The 13502-nt window shown below is 35.3% G+C and overlaps 1 protein-coding gene across 3 annotated transcripts in view; it reads left to right on the top strand.

The window, feature by feature from the left end:
* Positions 1–13502, top strand: part of SYNJ1 (synaptojanin 1) — a 61363-nt gene that overhangs the window by 27847 nt on the left and 20014 nt on the right. For all 3 annotated transcript variants that reach the window (XM_030469498.1, XM_030469496.1, XM_030469495.1), the window contains exons 13-22: positions 4702–4893; positions 5029–5113; positions 6344–6484; positions 6842–7034; positions 8338–8496; positions 10477–10633; positions 11067–11184; positions 11299–11514; positions 12332–12410; positions 13320–13482. In XM_030469498.1, the coding sequence (XP_030325358.1) occupies positions 4702–4893; positions 5029–5113; positions 6344–6484; positions 6842–7034; positions 8338–8496; positions 10477–10633; positions 11067–11184; positions 11299–11514; positions 12332–12410; positions 13320–13482 (1503 nt within the window). The remainder of the gene's footprint in view (positions 1–4701; positions 4894–5028; positions 5114–6343; positions 6485–6841; positions 7035–8337; positions 8497–10476; positions 10634–11066; positions 11185–11298; positions 11515–12331; positions 12411–13319; positions 13483–13502) is intronic.

The following is a 13502-nucleotide window of genomic DNA, read 5'->3' as shown; positions in this document are numbered from 1 at the left end:
TATGTATTTCCTCTGTGAAACTTGAGAGACAGTTTTCTTCTCATTTCTTTACCAAGTGGTTTCATGGTATTGTAACATTTCCTGTATCTGAAACCTGCTAAATCTGTCTCGCCTCAGAATTAGCTGAAAGTTGCTGTTAATTTTTTTTCTCTCACTTTCTCTGTGGATGCAAGCTATCCTTTCAATATTTGCAGCTCCCATCAGCTGAGAAATGACTGCCTCTTCAGTGCTCATAATATCTTTGCATTTGCTGCTAGATGAGCTAAATAGAGAGATACTTCATCATATGTAAAAATATTGTTAATATAGCAAGAAAAGATACTTTTTAATACTGTTGAGGAAATTTGTAGATTTTGCAACACAAAAGATGTGCTTTAAACGACACAAAAGGTTTTGTGTAATAAATTGCCTTATTACAGCATGCTCTTTCACACAGTGCTGGAAAATTTAAAAAGCCAGTTACTTATTTAACTAATTTTTTTCTTGTTTCCTTCTTATTGCATCCGTAGTTTCAGAGCAATCATTACAATCAGGTATAGTATAGTAAATTAAGTTGTAAATATCCGAGTACCTTCTCTGGCTTTTTTCTTGTGTCTGTTTGCATATCTGGTTGTGGGCTCACATTTTCCTGGTAATGTTTGGATCTGGCATTCCTGTGCTCCAAAATTCTTTAATCCAAGAAAAGCTCTTCAGTCCAAAAAAGGGAAAATATAAGGGGTGAAAAATGTTGCCTTTGTGCTTGATGTGAGTCATGAAGAGGGGCAAGAAATTCTTTGGGTTTTATTTTTGCCAATTCTTGTAGAGGAATTTGAGTTTTGTTTTTTAAATATTAATTCAGGGAGCCTTTGTATTTTTGTTTTGTCGAAATGTTTTGTTTGGGATAAGAGGTAAAAAGTCTTCAGTGTAATTTGTAGCTTCATCTTATTTGCCATTTCTGGTGTTCTTGCATGAGATGGACTGATCTTGTACCTGTCTCCCAGCAAAGGTCAGCGTTGTACTGAAATAGCCTGAAACAATGTGCTGACACCCATGTTTTACAGAACAGTAAGAAGTAAAATCAAAACCAATGAGATAGTTACGTCTGCATGTGATGCAAAACAAAAATGTTAGAGCATCTATTTTGTAAAACCCTTGATGAAGAGAGGCCCTGGGAAGGGAACTTCAGAATTAATTCATAGTCTTGTACTTTGAGGAATTGTGGTAGTATCTTCTGATGTTGGTATTAAAATACAAAAGGTTGGCTTTGGAGGATTGAGTACTGTGAAGACAAAGCAACACATAGTAAGAATGAGTAGAGATAAGCTAGACAGTGGAAAAGGACATGAAAGATCTCTGAGATGCAAGAAGCTTTTGAATACTCCTAGTTTCTCTAATTGTAAGTTAGCAACAAACAATACATAATGCCTTTGAACTACATTTTAAAACATTTCTAGCTCTTTTTGGAGATTTCACTCTTTGTTGTAACTTAAGCTATATGCACGAAGCTGATCCATTAGGGGAGATCTAATTATAGATTCTCAAGGCAGAGCTGTGAATACATGTGAGCTGGACAATGCTTCATGATCTCCTTGTTCCCAGAAACTTATTTAAAATAAAGTATTCCTAATGCTCATATGCTCAGATTTTACTATTTGTTGAAAAAAATTTGAACATCAAATTCTGAGCTATTGCCTTAATGGGGTTCATTGTGCTAACTCTTGAAAGTAGATTATTTGAAAACAGAGAAGATGCTTATTTTCTGAATGAGAGGAGAAAAGTGTGTTCTTAGTACCTGGGAAGATGAAGGGAGAGAGGAGGGAAAGAAACCAGGAAGCTCCTAATAATTGTTCAGTCAGGTTTCCCATTTTAAGAGAATACTAAAATTGTGCAGGTGGTAGCTACCAGTCCTGGATGCAGAAGATTGTCAGGGAAGGATTTTCAGAAGAAAGGCTTGAGGATGCCTTGTTGGCTAGATTATTGTTCAAATATATCTGAAGTTTTTAAAGCTGCTTTTTTTCTCCCCCCTCCCTTGGAAAACCACTTGAACTGTGATCTGTATTTTTGAGCTTAAAATGTTTTCTCCCCTTACATTTATCTTAGCTTTGCTTTTTTTCTATTAGAGATTTTCTTTATCTACTTTTTTTTTTACCAAGTATTAATGAAATCTGAGTCACAGATAATACACACCTGAAATTACCAGATTTATTGGCATTTTGTCAGCGTTAAAAACTGTTTATTGGAATAAAGAACCACATTCTCATTTATGGTGTTACCATCTAGGGAATATTAGCCTTGCATATTACTCATTAACAGCCATACATATCAACTACTTTTTACTTCCTAAGGTAACATTTCCCAGTGGGTTTCATTTGTCTGGTATTCATTTGGATACTTACTGCATATACAGAAATGTATCTACAGTAGTTTGGCTGTTGTAGCCAAATATTTCAGTAAAGTTCTGCTGCACAGAATATCTCACTATGAATTTGAAATTAATATTTGTAGAACTGATTTCCAAATATCTACCTGCCTAATACAGCATTTAAGATATTTCTGCTGTAAGATAACTGATAACGTATTTGATGAGATTTTTAACGTTGTAGAGTGAGACACGGTTTTGTTGAAAAAATCTAGAAATGTGTAGGAAAATCATGTGTGTAGGAGACTCAGGAGCTCTGAAAAACACTTGAATTACTCAGTTTGAAAACCATGAAAAATTAATATATATTTTTTTATTAATTCAAATTTATAAAGAGGATCATTCTACAATTTAGAAATCTTGCTAGTTTAAAGGTATGAATTTCCGTTTGTAATAAGGATATTGCAGTTCACTTCTAAAGTTCTGTCCTGGTAAGATTTTTCACATCAGGGGCTCGTGACAATGTCAGGAGATAAATAGGCAAAACCAGACAATTGCTTTCTTGAAAGCAAATACTAGTTACTCGGGGTAACTATTTAAAATCAAGCTCAAAATTGCTAAATTTGCAAAATAAAAAATCTGAAGTGGAGAAAATAGGAGTCCAATCTCTACTTTTAAACTTGCTCAGAAGGCTGATCTGTACAGATCTTCAAAGCTGTTGTGATGCTATTTGGGTTACCTCAGGTTGAGGTAATTCTTCAGGTGATCTGTGTATCGTGGCTACGTTTTTTGGATGGGTTTCTCTTCAGTGGTCAGGTGCTTGGGTAGCTTCTGTCCTTGACCCTCAGAGGCTTTTCTGGCATTTGGTGGACTTCTTGACTTGATTGTTAGTGTGTGGATAGATTTAGAAGTAGACTCAGTGTTTGGCCCTCACCTGAAGGTGTAAAGTATTCTGTTGTCTCCCTGCTCTTTTCTTGACTTTTGTTTACCTGGATTATAAGGAAAGCATTATCTCAAGCATTATTTGCTTGTGGAGATACAAGCAAATATACTCCTTACCCCAAGGAGATACTGGTTAGCTCACTGTTTTGTATGTGAGATTATACCACGTATGGATATATAATTTATTCAGGAGTGAAAGTCTTTGCAGAGAGCAAATACTTTCTTCTAATGTTTTCTGTTTGTTTCAAAATCATGAGGGATAGAAAATTCCTGAGTTTTCTTTTAATTGGGTAGCTAAGATTCTGTAGCAAATTTAAAGGTGGTAAACTTAAAAAGAATAATTAAAAATACAATAGCAGCTCACTAACCATCCTGTTTTGGGGAACTGAATGAAAATATTGTGCCCAGTTGCTGACCATGTTGCAAGGCAGCACACGGTGAAGGCAAGAATTCCATCTAATATTGTTTATATGATTCTCACAGTCTCATAACCATGCGAATATTCAAAATAGCTATATTAATATCACTTAGGTAAAGTGCAATGCAAACAATACTGTATATGCCTTCTGCAATCTTTACTCCACTGAGTTGAAAGAAAAAAAGCTTATTTCTTAAAAGTTTTCAGATCTGTTAATTTCCATTAGGAACTGTATCCATATGAGCATATTATGCAGCTGATTCATGAAGGGACTTGTAAAATCTCTGTAACTCTGGTGTCTGACCACTGAATAATCTTGTTTGTTTGTTTCTTGCAATGCCCTTTACAGATGGGTCATTGCTTTCCCATCTGGCAGGTAGAAACAAAGCACAGAGAAAGGCTGGTGGAATAAAGAAATGAGCTTAACTGTTTTGAACTCAAGCCTACTTTCCTCACTGAAGCCGAATTTTAGGAATTCAACTGACATAAAAAATAATTCAGATTTGTGGCTTAAATGGATATACTTTAATACAGTGAAATAATATACCTAAGCTATTTAGTAAATGTAGTATATTGGTCATTTTACACTACTTGAAATTAACATATCTGGAAGTTGGTTTTGTAATGGAGACTGATTTTCATATACATAATCTGTGAAAATGAGGTAAATATCTGTGTTGGCATGTATGAAATACAGTGGTTTCCATAGATAATTATACAAGGAAAGAATGACATGTATTTGTAAAACATAGAAATTATGTTTCTTTCATATATTTTTTTTATGTATTCATATGTTACTTTGAACAAATTACTACTGTATTTCATTCAGCCAGCAGCCTATTCAGACAAGTAGTACATCTGCAGATGTGCTTTCCCTTGTGAAAAGCTTTCTGTATGCCTGAGCATGGACTTGTTGCTCTTTTTTAAAAGGAAAAATCTTATCACCAAGTTTCCTGAAGAAACTTTCTAAGTAAAAATAATGTCTTTTCAATTTTTTTTCCAGCATCTGTAAAAGTGCTAAAGAGTATGTGTGAAAACTTCTATAAGTATGCAAAACCGAAAAAAATTAGAGTCTGTGTTGGGACATGGAATGTCAACGGGGGGAAGCAATTTCGAAGTATTGCCTTTAGAAATCAGACTCTGACTGACTGGCTTCTGGATGCACCAAAGTTAGCTGGTATTCATGAATTCCAAGGTAAAATTTGTATTCTGTCAATCTTTGCTCACAACCTCCGATTTTCATAATTAGATCATAAACATAGATATCTGATGTCTTGGTTCTTATCCTAAATTACAAACAACAAATAGCTTTTTTAATATTTAAATGCAGATCGCAAAAGCAAGCCTGTTGACATATTTGCCATTGGATTTGAAGAAATGGTGGAATTAAATGCAGGAAACATTGTGAATGCCAGGTAAATCATTGTGAATGGTTTAGTTAATAATCACTTTTTTTGAGTAAAATGTTGCGTCTATTTTTTTTCTCCTCTTTTGTAATGCTTGGGACTAGCCTGGATTAATTTTTGACTGTATTCCAGTTCTCCCTGCCAGTTTCTGTGCCAGGATTACAGACTTCATCTCAGCGTTCCCTAGGAAAGCTGTGATCACTTAGATCATGTATAATGTCAGTTCAAGGATCCAAACTGTCAGTATTTGACCATATTTTTGATTGCATCTTCACCAGCCCCTCAACATTTTCCTTCATTTAACACATTGAAGGAATTTACCTCCCAATGCTACTGGTGTTCTACAGTCTCTGCACTTTCCTGCTGCTGGGAACAGCAAGTCCTGTGGAATTCTTTCCAAAAGCATGTATTGTTGGTATTCCTGTATATAGTGAAATTTTGATCTGTATAAAGCAAGCATTCCTTCCATACTGTCATTCCATATATTACACTTATATACTCCGTTGGAGTCTGGATTTTTCACTCCTATCATAGGGGGTTATGAACATACATTTTTGTTCATGGTGGCTAATACAAGTGTTGAAGTCTTTATGTGTAGTACTAGGATCATATTCACTTTTTCCATTGTTTTGTCTGATTGTTTTGCATATTTTCTGGCATTTAGAAAGCTTTAACTCATTGGGAGAAGCATGTAAAGCCTATGACACTTCTAGCCACAGAGGATTTTGTCTTGAGAACAAAGTGGCAGTTTCTCACATCCTGATTTAACAGTGTCTAGTTAATGCTGTTTCTAGGTCTGTTATTTTTCATTTATATTGAACACTAGCTCTGAAAACCATAGTCTATTAGGTCTCCAAGGAACATTCTTCTTTATCTCTGACCATGGACATCTCTTTCCTGGTGCTGATTGAGCTATAGGATAGGAGGTAACTCCTTAAAAAAATTCTTAGGTTTTGCTGCTCTAGCCTAGCCTCTGAAATACAGGAAAGGTAATCCTGGCTCCTAATGTTGTGGTGTTGAGAAAAGTGAGGCAGCATTTTATGAATCTGAATTTGAAATGATAATGTCCTATGTGTCTGCCAGGAGGCATCTAAGCACTATTCACAACATGGCTTTGGCTTACTACCCCAAGATTTTATTTCAAGTTATTGTACGAAGTTTATTCAATTAGATCAACAGTTTAGGTGCCAGCTTAATTTGATTAATTTTAAAACTGACATTTTTTAATCTACCTGCTAGCACAACCAACCAGAAGCTCTGGGCTGCTGAACTGCAGAAGACTATATCAAGAGACAACAAGTACGTGCTGCTGGCTTCTGAGCAGTTGGTGGGTGTCTGCCTTTTTGTGTTCATCAGGCCCCAGCACGCTCCTTTTATCAGGTCAGTGAACACCCAGCTGTGCCCAACTTGGGTCACTTTCAGTTTGCTTTGTATTGCAAGCTCACATACTAGTGTATGTGGCTCTTCATCTTCTGGGGAACTAGATGGTTAAATTCTTCCCTCTTTGCTCTTAAATGCCCGATCAATTGCCCAGAAAGCTTGAAAAGCAGGAATGTGACATTGTTACCTGCTCAATAGTTTTGGGCATTTTAAAAAAAAAAAAAAAGTGGCCTTACTGCTGAAAGAACACTGTGTAATCGTTCTCTTACCATTAGACAGTCATACTCAGATGTATTTAAAGCTTTTAACTTCTGTGCCATTATATTTGAAGGCTTAATAGTTGTGTAACTCTTTCAGGGATGTTGCTGTTGATACTGTAAAGACCGGCATGGGAGGAGCCACTGGCAATAAAGGTGCTGTAGCAATTCGGATGTTGTTTCATACCTCCAGCCTTTGCTTTGTCTGCAGTCATTTTGCTGCAGGGCAGTCACAAGTTAAAGAGAGAAATGAAGACTTCGTGGAAATAGCTCGAAAGCTCAGTTTTCCAATGGTAAGTAACTGTTCCAATTCCATAATGAGTAAGCAGTTAAAACTCTGAGTTTCAACACTGTCATCCAAAAGCTGTTATCAGTATTTTTCCCCCTCCTCAGATTCTTGTGGAAATCAAATTTCCTTGGGCTAGAGGTCTCAGAGATAATTAAGTTGCCACAATTTTTATTAAAATAGATGACTGAGGAAAGAATAGACCTTTCATGTGCAATAACTGATGGAGCTCATTAAGCATGAATTCACTTGCATTAGGCATCAAGGATTTAGCACAAGGAAGAGACCTTTATAGATTCCTGTCATGGAGTAGAACTTCTGTAGGCACTGGAGTTAATCAGCTATGAGAAAAAATAAGTGGGAAACAACAATTGTTCAGTACACAAGAATGATTTTTACTAAGTCATTTTAACTTCTTGTTTACTCATTTTTGTCAAGTGAATTGTACAGTTCTGTACCATATTCTCATGAAGGATCACAAACACCAAGCAAATATATGATAATTTTATTAATGAAACAAAATGCTTCAAACTGCCTTCTATTTTGTTGTCAAACTGTCCTTTGTTAAATTCTGCAGTACTATGCAGGAGTCTGTGTTATTTTACAGGGGTTTCTAATTTAGAAGTTTTGCCCCTTGGTCATGTTTAATTTTTTCTAGAAAGTACTGTATTATTATGGTCCCCAGAAGCAGTTTCCTAAATGCTGTTGTTTTGATCTGCCAGTGTATCTGATTTGATTTACTAAAGAGCAATGGTAAAATCAAATCAAAGAGGGAACTAAACATTTTCACTTTAAAACCTAGGCTTTGTTTAAACTAAGAGCCCTTCTGTTGCTCTCACCCTCATGAAAATTCTATGTAACTAAAAAGTCTACAATTAAATCTGAACAACAGAGCCCTCAATTTGCAGTGTGTCAAGATATTGTGCCACAAGATTCCAGGGTAATGTGTTTTGTTCTCCTTGCAACCTCTTCATGACACAGGCAGCAGCCATCATAGAGCAGACTTCTAAAACAGAAGTAGAAACATGCAGAATTTGAGATTCCAATTCAGATGATTCACGTTTCTTTAGAAATGCAAACTATGTAAGAAATGTTACTACTTTGATCCTTTATATGTGTGAATACCATACAGCTGGCTTTGTTGTTCTAATGACGAACACCATATGAACACCAAGTATCAGCATGTACTTCAGTTGTCTTCATCAGCTAGCAAAGATGCATATTTTACAGTTAAAAACTGAACTGCACCTGATACTAATAAATTTGTCACTTGGTTGTTTTTAATTTCACAACATGCTTCTGTTTTACAGGGAAGGATGCTCTTTTCCCATGACTATATCTTTTGGTGTGGTGACTTTAATTATCGAATAGATATTCCAAATGAGGAGGTTAAGGAGCTAATACGACAACAGAACTGGGATGCCCTTATAGCAGGAGACCAACTTATCAATCAGAAAAATTCTGGACAGGTATCTTAAAAATGTTACCACACTTTCAAATATTCTTCATTTTGGCTTTAGCAATTTTCTGTGGCACTTCTATAAAACCATATCCTCAGCATGTTTCACTTACCACTTTTGTCCAGTTACTGGTATGGAAGGGTGGGACATATAGTGGGACATTTAGAAGGGTGGGACATTTAGTAACCTAGTTGTAGTGACTGATTCAGTCACTCACAGAGGAGGCAGTGATGCAAATACAGTGACTAGTGATAGCAGTAAGGTTTTTCTTTCTTTCCTGAGAAAGAAAAGAAACTCTGTCATCTTTTTAGAACTTTGTGTTGGAGTTTACTTCTTAAAATATTTTTTTTTATCAGGTGCAATTATTAAAAAATGTATTTATAGATTTTAATGTTCTTTTTTACTTTAAATTGCTGCAGTAATAGGTCTTATGCTGTTACTGCCATTCTGTGGGAAAAAATAATCTGAATGGTAGCCTTTTTTACTTACAAAGAAAAAGCATAGAACAATGAAGTCTGAAGAAAGCTTCAGATGTTAGATTTTTAGGATTTCTTGGGAGGAAGCACATAGTAATTAAAGACTATTCGCAATGAATCAAATTTTGTGTGAAAGTGTGTATTTTCTTTCTTTTCAGCTTTATGCTCTAGATGGTAAAATAAGAGACAATCCTCTGTTGTTAGTTTTGTCTGCTTGCCAGCACTGTGATCACAAGCAATGTGACAAGAAACTGGGAATTTGGAGAAAAAAAAAAAAAAAGAGAGAGAGAGAGAGAAATAGAGGTCTTGGGGACATTAAAGCAGTTGTAAAGCTGGAAAGTGATATTAAAGATCTATGGAAAATACCAGAATATGAAAAAGACTCAGAATAGTGTTCCTTCCTGGGAAGAAAGGGTAGTATTGCACTGCTGGTATAATATTCCATTATTTGGAAGCACCTGAGTGGGCAGCAGGGACAGCTCCACAGTTGTTAACTGCTGTATATGCTGTTTGGGAATGGCATTTACATAGCAAATTTCTTCATATAAGTAGGTTAAGAAATAATTACTAAAGGCAAAGAAATCAATAAATTGTCTCAAAAGTTGCAGATCTTCTGACATTCTGACATTGGCCTTCTGACTGATTTTTAAATTGGCTGGGTTTCATTTTATATTTCCAGCAAAAAAAGAAGGCTTATCTGTCATTTGATGCAGACTTGCCTATAAGATCTAAGTTAAATTTATATTTTGCAGATCAATGTGAAATAAAACTGCCCATCCAAGACTGAACTCAAGACTGGAGCTAGTAATCTAAAGTGTTGTAGCTTGTATCTAGTTCAAACTAGACTAATCTACTGCCTTGTATCAGCTGGCTGTATCTGTTCGTGTTGCAATGTACCTAATGGATGTTTTATTCCTTTCTGTATCTCTAAATGCTACATGTACTCTCAACAAATGATTTCTCATAGTATCTCTTTTTCTTTTATTTTCTTTTCCTATTCACTGGAGAAGAAGGGTAATATTCTCTCTAGACTTGCAGGTCTTATCTTTTTTCTTTTTTCCCCCTTATTATTGGGGCATCATGTGTCAATTTGGGGGAATGCTTTGCCTGCTCACATAGGCACATAAAATATTAACCTTAATTTCCAACTTCTGCTGACACACGAACAACGAACCAACTAATTAAAGTGCAGTGGACAGTATCTATGTTCTGATGACCTTAAGTTCTGAATGACACTGGAGTAACAGGAGGTTGCTTGTGAGCCTGGGCTTAAAGATATAAGTGTTGACATGTTTAATAATGACCTGTCTGGGTCACTAGTTAGTGGCAAATGTGGAATGTTTTTAGCAGATAGCATTTGGAGAAGGATACATATTATCAAATTACTGGGGGTTTCTTGAGATATATATATACAGGTTTTCAGTGTTAGAAAAGAGAATTCTGATTAGTTTCAAGCTGTTTCCCATCTGTTTCTGACTTCTGGCATGACACATAACTGCTTTGTTTCTTACAGATTTTTAGGGGATTTTTGGAAGGGAAAATAAATTTTGCTCCTACATACAAATACGATCTGTTTTCTGATGACTATGATACCAGTGAAAAATGTCGCACACCAGCATGGACAGATCGTATTCTTTGGAGAAGAAGAAAATGGCCTTTTGACCGATCAGGTTTGTGTGCTTCTTTGTATCATTTAAAATATTCTTTTAACTGGTTTATAGCATCCATTTGGTGACATTCACAGTGCCAGGGATTCTGAGGTTCTGTCCCTGACTTTGTATCAGACACAGTGTCTGCAATGAGTACAGTGATGCTGAACAGGAGAATCAAGAATCAGATACCAGTTACTGATATTTTAGTGCTTCAAAAGGAACTTCTGTTTTTTTTCAGTAATACACTTGGGTTTGGTTTACTTTTTTCGCTTTTTACAACTAGTTTACAACTGGTTTAGGGGAGAATTTTGCAGAACAGGGATGATGGTTGGACTCGATCCCAAGGGTCTTTGCCAACCTGAAAGATTCTATGAACTAGTTTATTTAAAAAGCATATTCTTGCAGTCACTGTGTTTTTCCCCGTTTCTGTTTTCATGAATACTCAATGTAGCTGAAGACCTGGATCTTCTGAATGCTAGTTTTCACAATGACAGAGATGTCCCTTATACATGGACTCCTGGTACTTTGTTGCACTACGGAAGAGCTGAACTGAAAACATCTGATCATAGGTCTGGTTTATTTTATGCATTAACTCCTAATAATTGAAGATTTGATATCCATGTTGTATATTTTGTTGCTCAGATACTCTGCTTACAGGTGTTTCTTGTGTATGTTTTTCCAAGGCCTGTGGTTGCACTGATTGACATAGACATATTTGAAATTGAAGCAGAAGAGAGACAGAAGGTTTATAAGGAAGTGATTGCAACGCAAGGACCACCTGATGGTACTGTAATGGTCTCCATCAGGGGTTCTTCAGCAGAAGAAAACTATTTTGATGATAACTTGATTGATGATCTTCTCCAGAAATTTGCAAGCTATGGTGAAGTTACACTTATAAGGTTAAAAAGACTTTTTACTTTCAATCACTGTTCCTCTTCACTGTTCCCTCCTATTTCCTGAATAAAGTTGCTTTCTTAGTGGGCATTTCAGTTATGATCTCCTTAATTTTTAACATTTAGATTTTAACTTTAATGTCTTTACAGTTGAGAATTAGTTTTATACACCTGTATGTGTCTCTGTTTTCAGACTTAATTTTTCAGATAGTCTTTATTTTTGAGGTAAGAGTATCATACTGACTTTGTCAGAAATCAGTCAGAGTTAAAATTTATGTAATTTTAAGTATGTAATTTAACTTTGGTATTCTAAAATTAGGTTCATAGTTGTAAAAGAATGCTGGAGTGCTGCGTTTTTCTAATTAAACCATAAGTGTTGTGATACTTTGTTTGGGTTTATTTGGGGGGGTTGCTTTGTTTTGTTTTGGCTTTTTTTCAGAAGACTAGGAATGCAGTCCCAAGTCCATATCTTAATATCATGTGGAACACCTAATAGAAATACCTAACCTGCAGCCACATTATTACTATTGAATGTGTAGCTGAAATCACAGTAGCACATGTTAAGACGACAGTGCTTTTGGTCATTGATATTGACCCTGTTCTCTTTTGCCTTTTTTTGTTTGTTTGTTTTTGGTTTTGTTGCAAGGATGCATTCAGTTAAAGCTTATTAGCTTTACATACATAATTATGTATATTTTAATGAACTTTAAAAAATAACTCTTCTCCATCAAGTGAAACATTGAAAAAACTTTAGGATAAGAGGCTTCAAAAGTTAGTAGGTAGGAAAAAATATTTTAGTTATTGTTTCTAATGAATTTTGCAGGTTTGTGGAAGACAAGATGTGGGTAACATTTTTGGAAGGAAGCTCAGCTTTGAATGTTATAAATTTGAATGGTACTGAGGTAAGGTAAAAACTACTGAATTTCTGTATAGCAAGAAAAAATACAACTTTTGAAAAAGCATTACTTTGAGTTTCAAAAGCCAGCTGAGAGAAGCACTGAACTTTTTATTTTTAGGAGAAAAGGACTGTTAGAGAGATGAAGATCTCAGATTGAGGGACACCTTCATTACTTGAGGGATTTTTAATTCTTGGGGTTTTCTAATGGTTTAAAAGCAGAGTTTTTACTTGAGCTTGTCGTATGAACCAGCTGATCATGACTATAGCTGGCAGTTATTTAAAATTAACTCCTGTCCTGAAGTGTCTTTAAAATGTCCATTTCAGCTCTCATTGATTTCTGTAGTATTTAATCTTTGTAAAAATTTTAAGTTTCATGTTAAAATTTTTACTGATCTGTTCCTGTTATGACTTAGATTCTATAATGTGATGTTTGCACAGATCCTTGCATCAGCTGAGAGTTCCACTGACAGTTCATGCAGAACCAGGGTTCAGTGTCATGCAGATCAAAGGCCTGATATTTTCAGTGTCTTAAAATGACTTTACTAAGGTAGTTTATGAGTAAGTTTGGTTTTGTTTACAAAGAGTAGTGTTTCTGTCAGAATAAAGAAACCAGAAACTTTCTTATTAACTGAAAAGGAAAACCTTATGAGACAAGTTGTTATTTTTATCTTTAGAAGATGTTAAAAAGTTGCAATAACCATTTAAACTACGTAAATCCACTTGATTGCCTAAATGAAATGAAAAGCATAATTATTTTTTCATGTGTCACTGTCATTGTTTAGTCCAAGAAATTATTAGAGACTTCTTTGTGCTGTTTTTAGTGATTTTTTCTAATTATTTTTTTTTTATGCTGAATTGTAATGTTCGTAGTCTTACCAATTTCTCTTTTGTGCATACCTGCTTGGCAATTCAGCTGCTAGGGAGGACTATAAACATAAGCTTGAAAAATCCAGATTGGATCAGAAGTTTGGAAGATGAAATGAATCTAGAGAAGATTAATATTGGGCTGCCTTCATCAACAAGCTCCACTTTGCTTTGTGAAGATGCTGAGGTTACTGCAGACTATGATATGGAAGGTTTGTTACAAAGAAGTACT

Source organism: Calypte anna, chromosome 1, assembly GCF_003957555.1.
Source record: "Calypte anna isolate BGI_N300 chromosome 1, bCalAnn1_v1.p, whole genome shotgun sequence".
Taxonomy (NCBI): domain Eukaryota; kingdom Metazoa; phylum Chordata; class Aves; order Apodiformes; family Trochilidae; genus Calypte; species Calypte anna.
The sequence above is the reverse complement of the archived record's forward strand: the minus strand, read 5'-3'. Positions and strand labels throughout refer to the sequence as shown.